Consider the following 9,395-nt stretch of genomic DNA (forward strand, 5'->3'; position numbering starts at 1 on the left):
GAATTGATCTAGATTCTAGACTAGTATACTAATCACCATCTGTGGATGGAATATTTAAAGCACAATTGGTATAACTGATACACTGTTTTAACATTGCTGAATAAATCTTATGGTGATAAACATTTTTCTTACCTGAAAATGTGAACTTATTAACCTTAATTTTCTTAGGAGTATCCAGACTTTTTAAATTACTATTATTTTTGACAAATCATAATTGCATATATTTATAGGGTATAAAGCTCAATTTTCGTAACTGAATTTTTGCATTTTCCTGTCCTTAAGTCTCAGCTTCTCTTGGAGAAGTCTTTTTTAGCATTCATACTAGTAGTACCCCTTCTCCTCACTCTTTGTAACATAATGCCTTGTTTTTACTTCCTTATTTTCTGATGTTTCATGTCCTGTGGGTGTTTCCCACTGGAATGTAAGCTCCATGGAACTTACAACTTGTGACTGTTTTATATCCAGAGCCAACAGCAGTGTTAATGTATAATATGTACTCAGTATTTTTTAATATAGTAGCCTCAAGAACTAAGTGGCCTCTTTCAGCATCCAAGAGGCTCTGTTAGTGAACAATAAATGTCAAGGAAGTGTCTAGCAGTTCAAATCTTTAGCAAGTTATGCAAGTTTGACCCCCAACTCCTTGAAGTGTAGGCCTTTGCTTCATATTAGAACTCAGTCTGTGGAGCTGCAGTGACCTCTACTGACTTTAAGGGGAACTAAGCAACTTGAAGGAAAGAATGGTCAAAAGGGTGGCTGGAAGGTAATTTTGATCTTGCTAATAAGCACTCCTCCCTATATATATATATATATCTATATATATATATATATAATATATATATATAATACATATATATATGTATTTGAGACAAGACACTATGTCACCCTTGGTAGAGTTCTGTGGCATCACAGCTCACAGCAAACTCAAAATCGTGGGCTTAAGCTATTCTTGCCTCAGCCTCCCAAGTAGCTAGGATTACAGGCACCCTACCCACTGAGCTACGGGAGCTGCCTCCCAATACACTTCTGCCCAGAGTCCTGTTCTCTGTCTCTGTGCTTAACTGGAGCTATTTGTTGCTCACCCTCCATATCTCCATAGTGCATTGTGTGGTTGGGGTTGGAAAAAAAGCCTCAGTTTTAGTGAATCATCTAAGATAAAAATGAGGAAGAGGAAAGTCACAAGGTTTTTTAAAAAGAAAGATAATATGAAATGGCAGAAAGCAACAACCCTTCTTATCCCTCCCCCCTTAAGAACTTCCCCCAGTCACAAATAACAGAGCACACAGAAAGGAAAGTATAATTTATATGTACAACCAATAAACCTGATACAGAAGAGGGGATCAGGACAGACCAGGAGTGGGTGTGAAGAGAGACTGGGAAAGGGGCAGCAAGAAAGTGAAGGGGCAGCAAAGAGGAAGTGGGGGGTTCGCCATGCAAACTGCCACTTTCCCCGGCCCCTCCTGGGAAGGGGATGTGCCCATGTCTCCCTAGCCTGCCCTCCATTTTGCTCAGGTCCCAAGGCCCTGACTAGGTCCCCTGCCTGACCTACTCAAATTTAGTCTGTATCCAGGTCATAAGGGATGGAGGGTAGAAGTCCTCCAGGGACTGAGCCCCAGAGCTGGGGACTTTTCCCATGTCTGGCCCTCCGTATTCTCTCCCACCCTTCTAGGTTACCTGGGTTCCTAGAACAGGTTGGGGAGCTCCTCTTTGGCTTGAGGGAGTATCGCCCAACCATTAGTCTTTTTGTAGTGGTGGTCCTTGGTCCCTAGGGAGATTCCCAACACAAGATGCTGGTACACAGGAGGTAACTGAGCCAGTGAACAGCGCCTTTATTCTGAGGCTGAACAGCAATTGACTCCCTCCCTTGGTAACTGCTCCACGCTCCATACAGGGAGAGGTAGGGGAAGGTAACATGCAGCCACTCCTTCTCTTCCCTTCTTCCCTCCCAGGGCTCATTTTCATCCCTCTCTAAAAGTTCCCCTCCTCTCTTCAAAGTTCTTTCCCCCATAAAGTTCCTAAAGGCCAGGCAAGGCTAATCCCCCATTTCTATAGGAGATGGAGCTGATATTGCAGGAAATAAGACTGGGGAAGCTCCACCTCTTTCCTCCCCACAACAATTTATTGGGAAGCTGTGTATATTTGGCCGGGGGCAGGGGTGGTTAAAGGAATCTGGAAGACCCTGCTAACCATCTCCCACCCAGACCTCTTCTCACCAGCATAGTCTTCAAAGCTTGGTGGGAAAGGTGCATGGAGTGGAGAAAGACAAAGGGCCCTTCTTGAAGAGAGGAGCTGTAGAGAAGGGCAGCAAGGTTCCTAGCCCAGTGGTGCCCCAAGGGGTGGGGAAGGCGGAGGGTTGGCAGTAGGCCCCAGAGCCTGAGCTGGGGGTCGGCCTCGGGGACGGGGCCTGGGTGAAGGGCAGGCCTGGGATCCAGTCAGTCGTCTATACAGATCACCTCCCCGGCTCGGGGCTCCTTCCGATCCAGACCATCTGACACCAATGCCCCCACCATTTCCTTCTCCTTCTTCACCAGCACTGGAGGGCCGTTGGTGGCGGCTGCTTGGGAAGGGGGTAAGGAAAGAGCAATCCCCTCATCACTCCTCCCAAACATCACTTTGTGGCAATAGTATATTCTCACTTTTTTTTTTTTGAGACAAGAATCTCACTATGTTGCCCTCTCACTATGTTGCCCCCAATAGAATGCTGTGGCATCACAGCTCAGAGCAACCTCAAACTCTTGGGCTCAAGCGATTCTCTTGTCTCAGCCACCCAAGTAGTTGGGACTACAGGCACTTCCCACAAAACGCTGCTATTTTTAGAGCTTGGGTCTCTCTCTGGCTCAGGCTGGTCTCAAACTCACTCGTGAGCTCAGGCAATCCACCCACCTTGGCCTCCCACAGTGCTAAGGTTATAGGCATGAGCCACCACTGAGTTGTCTATTCTCACTTCTAAGTCACTTCCTTCAGGTGGGAAGACCAGGATGAACCCCTCTACCTGAAGTTCTACCTTGTACCACATGATTGAACCCATGTTCCAATTCTCACTATACCCCTTCTGATTTCATATTCACTTTTCTTTGAAGTAACCCAGTTGGAAGTGGCTTAGATACCAAGCCAACCACTAAAACCCTGAAGGAGGTTTTCATAATGGGGAAAGAAGAGGGATTAAGGGATGGAAAGAACAAAGCCAACAAAGCCCAGAACACTGAATACAGCTGAGGACATGAGATGGACCCACACAGTGAAAGGGCACAACTAAGCAGGGATAAAACTTGGCAAAGGAGGAGTGGAACAGGGAGCAGGGAACCACTAGCTGACCTGTGATGAAGGACCCTGCGGGCATCTGGCTGTAATTGGCGCCTGCGGCGGCCAGGGCCCCTACGGGTGCGGTGCTGAAAGCCACCCCGTACCCCGGAGGTGTAGCGTAGGGACCCGGGGGGAAGGCCTGGAATAGAAAGCAGGCTGAAGTTAGAGTTAGTCCACAGTTTGTGAGGGAAAGAAGCTGTAGTGGAGACATTACAAACTACACGCCAGAACTACTGAGGGTATAACATAGAGGCAGGGAGACTCACTCAAGGGTGCAGACTGTGTTCTATCAAGTTGTTTTTCCACATTGTATAGGATTCTGATGGAGTGTTTATATGTGTGCAGGAGGAACACCAACAGGGAAAACGAGTTAGGGGGAAAGAGGGTTACCGGTGTGGGGTGAGGCTCTGTGCCCTTGCTGGCCAGCCGGCTGAGGATGCTGCGCTCGGACATCTGAAGGCGGGCTGCGATGGGGGGTATTCGGGACAACGTGGCTGGCAGGCGGGTCACGTCTGCCTTCATGTCGCTCAGCAACTCCTCCAGCTGGTTCAGAACTGGGGCCCGGGCCACGGAGAAAGAAGGGCAAGAGAAAGATACCGAGAGAGAGATGGAGCCAGGAAAAGAGAGGAGTCAGATGGACAGATATAGTCAGAAAAAGAAGAGGACATAGACATCAAAGAACCAGAGACCAAGACAATGAGAGAAGTAGACAGAAAAAGTGAGCAACTCAAGGGAAAGGAAAGTGTCAGGAAAAGAAACAGTGAGACCAAATCACACAGAGGATGGATGGAAAGAAGGAAAGAAAAAGGAATACAGAGAAAAGGGAGAGAAGGAAGGACATTGGAAGACAATGGGGGCGGGGAGTTGTCAGAACATCCCATACTGGAAGAGCCAGGTTTAGGGTTGGGGATTAACAGGGAGGAAATAGTCAGGAGGCATGGGAGGTAGTAGGTTAAAGCTTAAGAAATCCAGTTTTTAGTATGTAAGGGGAAAAGGAGGTTAGAAGGTCAGTACTATGGATTCAAGGAACTAGAACAGGGATCAAATAGGCTGGGAGTCAGTCACTACATTAGACAGTACTAGATGGTTAGAGGGCTTTGGGATTCCATCTATCATTATCAAGGTAAGATGGGATGGGAAGAATGGTTGAAGGGAAAAGGGAACTTTAATGGGGGAGGGTCAGAGGGTGAGACAGGAGGTAGTTCTGCCTCATGAGGTGAATGAGATGTGGGGATATAATTTGTGGGATCAGAGACAAGGATTTTTGTGGCATATACACCGGCTAAGACCTCAAATCGGATGATGTTAGCAGTATGGCAGGTGTGTAGTTCCACTGCCAATGAAGAGGTCCCACTGTGCAGAGAGGACATGGAGTCCAGGGAGGTCTCTTTATTGGGCAATGATGTGAATACTATCAGGCATGGAAGTGGCTTGTACAAGTCCTAGAAGCTAAAAACCAAGGAAGTGCCAGGTGGGACAGGGGCAAGGTTAGAGGTGGGGGGTGGGGGGTAGTAGTGGTTCAGAGGGTAAAAGGGTTGGAGGGGGAAGATTTTGAGGGGTGCGGGGTGAAGACTTACGCAGCGTTGTGGGCCCTCCCCCGCGCGGGGCCGCCGCGGCCCTTACCCTTGTGCAGGACGGCGTTGGCCGGCTTGTTCCCTGCCAGCGACTCCTTGGAGAGGTGCTGGTGGCTCTCGGCCAGGCACTCGGCCTCGGCGAAGCGGGCGTGGAGGGCCATGGCGGGGTGCGCCGGCTCCTGTGACAGGTTCAGGTAGGCCGCCCGCCGCAGCTGCTCCTCAATCACCAGCGCCTGCTCCAGGAGCTGAGAAACCAGGGTTTGAGGGGTGAATGTGAGTGAGTGAAGGGGAGTACACAGCATTGAAGACACACCCTGTTCTCACTGCTGGCCCAGAGCACCCCCAGCTCCACACCAACTGCAACCCAGCATCAACCCTGACCCAAATCTCAACATAGGGTTATACTGTGGTCTTTGCTTCAGGCATCGCCTCAACCCTATTCCCTAGATTCTAACCAGGTTATGTTCTCACTTCTGACCCATGCCCCTCTATAACCCTATTCCTTTCCTCCATTATTCCCACCTTAAATCTCCGGGCCAGGAACTTATTTTTCATCTCCAGAAAGTTCCCTTTGTTGGCTTCAGTTTTAAATGGCTCATTAATAATGGCAAACTGAGCATCATTCTGGATGTCCTGCCACCGTGCATAGCCATGGCTGCCAATGAAGAAAAGGGGACCATCAAGGAATTTAACAGGAAGATATAATGGATGCTATCTTAGGGATATAGGCACAATTATTAACCTTGACTCCAACTGTACAAAGTAATGCATGTAACCAAAATGTCTGTATCCCTATAATATTCTGAAATAAAAAAATAAATAAAATTGTTTTCAAATTTTTTTAAAAAAAGGAATTTAAACAGGGATGGGGTTAGCTGCAAACACTACTTCCCTTTGGCTTGATCTCCCCAGCACATGACATGAATCCCTTTCCTTCCCTGGTCTGAACTTGTTTTTGCTATAGTTCTCCTCTCTCCAGGTTGAGAGAACCCTTTTCTTTCTTGTAGTTGTATCAAAGGATACAGGACAATCCCAGCCAGAAGCCAATAGTCATGTCTTCGGTGCCAAATCTCATTCAGTTTCCCAGAGGAAATAGCTGCCCGTTCCTCATTCTGCCACAATGTGTGAAGCTCTGAAAAGAGGGTAGTAGACAGAAGAGGGTATCAAGGATTTGTCAACTACACCCAGCCCAAAAGTCAGGCAGAGATGGGGAAACAATAATGGAAAAGTACTAAGAGCTCCTGAAGGGTAAAGGGTAAAGGTGAAGCTAGGGGTTAGAAATAAAATTAGCTGTGAACAACTAATTTAGGCTCAAATTAGGATTGGCTCATTCCTATAATCCTAGCACTCTAGGAGGCAGAAGCCAATGGATTGCTTGAGCTCAGGAATTTGAGAATACATCTCTACAAAAATAGAAAAATTAGCAGGGCATACAGTAGGTGCCTGTAGTCCTAGTTACTTGGGAGGCTGAGGCAAGAGGACTGCTTAAGGCCAAAAGTTTGAGGTTGTTGTGAGCTATGATGTCATGTCACTCTACTCAGGGCAACAGAACAAGACTCTGTTTAAAATAGACAAATAAATACATAAAAATCATAATAAAGGTGGAATTAGAGGCAACTTTGATGTTAGGAGGTACACTAAAGAAAGATTTACAGCAAGGATCAGAATCAGCATGCATCATTTCATTGGAAGTTACTTGAAATTAAAGGTAGCAGGAAGCCTCAGACAAAATAAGAAACCCTATGAGCATGACCAAACTCCAGTGAGAAACAGAGAACAGGGAGAACTCTCCGCACCTGTAAAACCACCATCTGCAATATTGAACATGAATCGGGGTTTCTCTGTCTTCTCCTCACGTCGCCCATTGGACCGTGGCTCATCTCGAGGAGGCCCTGGTCGAAGATCCCGGTCAACTTTTACATCTTCTGCTAGGTCAAATGGGGCAAAGTTCACACCTCAGGACAGTCTCCTCCCAGCCCCCAAGACTATGTACTACCTGTACTGTACTGACCTTTCAAGGAGCTACCCACCCAGGACCCAAGCAATCACTCCCCCAGACTCCTCCTCCCCTGATGCTCTCAAAGACCCAGGTGGTCTGTTCTTTCCACCCATTACCTCTCTTGCCCAAATCCCCTGTTTCCCCCTCCGGCCTCTCCCTGTGCTCCTGTCCATCCAACGGCTTCTCCTCCCCCCTTTCTCCTGGCGTCGATTCTGTGGCTGTGGGAAGGGGGAGGGGATAGGAAGGGAGGATGTCACCCTCATCCCCTGACCCCAGAAAAGGGAACCCCCACAATCCCTAAGGCCATGCACCTACCTGACTTCTCTCTGTCCCCTCGGTACCCAGGTTCAGGCTCCATCTCTCCAGGTACCCCTGGTACCTCATCCTCTACAGGAATCTTCCTGGGCTCCAGCCGCTCTCCAAGTGATGGGGCTGGGCTAGGAACATCAGCCTGGAAAGGACAGAGTCATGATAAGCCAGCCCCAAGGCACCCAGCCTTCAAGACCCTTCTACTCTTTCTCCTTAAGGGAATAAAGTAGCCACACACCTCTGTCTCCATCTTCTCCCCAATTTTGCTATTCCTGTCTGGCTTCTCCTCCTGATTTTCAGCTTCCTCCTTCTCAAGAGGTGTCCTTATGCCCTCGCCTTTCTCACTTGGAGCTGGAGTAGCTGCAGGGGAAGGCAGAGTGAGAAAGGCAGAGGTTCCCCACTCTTACTCCTTCCTGACTCCCATTTTTTGTCTGTCCTGCCATCCTTAACTCCTGATTACCAGGTTTAGAGGTGCAGGGACTGTTGGTAGCAGAAGCCTCAGGAGTGGTGGGAGATGTTTTGGTAGGAGAGGAAGCTCTGGAAGAGCGTTTGGAGTCAGCGCTGGGGTCAGGCATCAGTTCTGGCATTGACCAGCGCCCATTGATGTGCTCAAACTCCTGCACCTGGGGCAGAGGGATGGGGTCAACTCCAGGCATTGGACATCCAGGAAGCCCCAGTCCCCTCTACCAGCATGAGTCTAGAACTCAGGAAGAACAAAGCCTAAGTGTCCAACCTGATTATTTGGGTGAGAAGACGACCTATACCTTCTTCTTGACGAGAGACATGACTCCAATGCGGGTTAACACTTGCTGGCGACTCAGTCCCTCCCGAGGGACCCCATCAGCAAAGGTTTCAGAGCCATCTGCCCCAGGCTCACATAGATGGCGCATGAACAAAGACACATAGGCCCTAAGGAGCATGGGAGTGGGAGGAAGGTAAGGGAGCCGTAGAAGGAGTACAGGGTAGTGAGCAAGGCACAGCAATTATTGAATCCCTGTTACCCAAACTTCCTAGGTGCTCCAGGGCTCCCCTAGGTCTCTCACCTATTACTAGCCCTTTAAACCCTAACTGTCCCAGGGGCCTCTCCTCTGTCTTTCCCATCTCCCTGCTCGGGGTACTTTTGTTTCTGGCCCCATCAGTCAGCTCTTCATCCTTTTCATCAACTCCTCCTGCCAAGTGAATGTGAGGCTGAGACAGCCCAGGAGAGGCTTCTTACTTAAATGCCTCTCCTATAGGAAGGATGTCTGGCCCTCTACTCTAGGCTCAGCTGAGAGGAGGTGGTGTAGGCTGAGCCCACCCCCCAGGAAATGAAGCCAGCAAGCACTATATGACAAGGAGGGTGATGATCAGTTGAGTAAGGTCACATCATATGGCAGCCAAGAGGAATAAAGTTAATACCCAAAGCTCTTGCCCTTGCATCCAACTCAGCCCTGTATCACCCACACTCACTTAAACTCCTTCTCAGTCTTGCCCCTCAGGTCCCGCACCAGCCACTGTGTGGTGAAGGCATCCTGTGGCGGCATGCCCCAGCGCATCACTGCATTGAGGAAAGCCTTTCGCTGACGGGTGTTGAATCCCAACACCTGGGGGGGGAGGGGTAAGAAGGCAGTGGTGATGAATGTCCAGGAGTTCATCAGTGACTCAGACCCCAATTTCCAACCCCTCCAACCCTCGTTCTCTCCTTAGAGCACTCACAAAAGGTCTGGGCCCAACTCTCACCTCGATATTGCCCCCAACTCGGGCCAGCAGTGGAGGCAGTGGCTTATCTTTTTCATTCCGGAGCTGCCTCTTTGACTGTCGACGCCCTGAGGGTGCGTTGACACTGGTTAGTTGATTGATCCACATCCTCTAAGCCCCAGTCCTCCTCAGCACCCCATTCCCACAAGATACAGAACACCAGAATGACCCTCGTCATGTTTCAGGCACTTCTAATTCTATTCAAAGCACTTACACAACTACTAACCCAGTGAGCCTAAAAAAAAAAAATCAAGTCAGGCCTGGGCGCAGGCCTGTAATCCTAGCACTCTGGGAGACTGAGGCGAGTGGACTGCCTGAGCTCACAGGAGACCACCCTGAGCAAGAGCGAGACTCCAGCTCTAAAAAGAGCCAGGCAAAGCTTTGTGCAGTAGTAGTATCGTAGCCAATGAGGTTTATCCAAGGTGCAATTATTGCTAATTAAAAATAGCCGGATATTGTAGCAGGCACCTGAAGTC

General features: G+C 48.9%; 1 protein-coding gene and 1 non-coding gene across 11 annotated transcripts in view; both read right to left on the reverse strand.

Annotated features, from left to right (window-relative positions):
* Window positions 1-1,282: 1,282 nt before the first annotated feature.
* Window positions 1,283-9,395, reverse strand: part of CHD3 (chromodomain helicase DNA binding protein 3) — a 23,255-nt gene continuing 15,142 nt past the window's right edge. For 3 of the 10 annotated variants that reach the window (XM_023513952.1, XM_023513950.1, XM_023513953.1), the window contains exons 26-39: window positions 8,902-8,987; window positions 8,632-8,765; window positions 7,947-8,091; window positions 7,643-7,805; window positions 7,421-7,542; window positions 7,189-7,324; window positions 6,990-7,091; window positions 6,671-6,802; window positions 5,898-6,006; window positions 5,397-5,529; window positions 4,878-5,119; window positions 3,691-3,854; window positions 3,313-3,439; window positions 1,283-2,551 (exon numbers count right to left, since the gene is read on the reverse strand). In XM_023513952.1, coding sequence (XP_023369720.1) covers window positions 2,311-2,551; window positions 3,313-3,439; window positions 3,691-3,854; window positions 4,878-5,119; window positions 5,397-5,529; window positions 5,898-6,006; window positions 6,671-6,802; window positions 6,990-7,091; window positions 7,189-7,324; window positions 7,421-7,542; window positions 7,643-7,805; window positions 7,947-8,091; window positions 8,632-8,765; window positions 8,902-8,987 — 2,036 coding nt within the window. In that variant the 3' untranslated portion in view covers window positions 1,283-2,310. The remainder of the gene's footprint in view (window positions 2,552-3,312; window positions 3,440-3,690; window positions 3,855-4,877; window positions 5,120-5,396; window positions 5,530-5,897; window positions 6,007-6,670; window positions 6,803-6,989; window positions 7,092-7,188; window positions 7,325-7,420; window positions 7,543-7,642; window positions 7,806-7,946; window positions 8,092-8,631; window positions 8,766-8,901; window positions 8,988-9,395) is intronic. The other 7 variants (XM_023513958.1, XM_023513956.1, XM_023513959.1 and 4 more) reach the window with 5 other exon arrangements.
* Window positions 8,361-8,498, reverse strand: LOC111725719. The gene has a single exon (XR_002773728.1).

This window comes from Otolemur garnettii, unplaced genomic scaffold (assembly GCF_000181295.1).
Source record: "Otolemur garnettii isolate 467f Iridium unplaced genomic scaffold, OtoGar3 scaffold00046, whole genome shotgun sequence".
Lineage (NCBI taxonomy): Eukaryota > Metazoa > Chordata > Mammalia > Primates > Galagidae > Otolemur > Otolemur garnettii.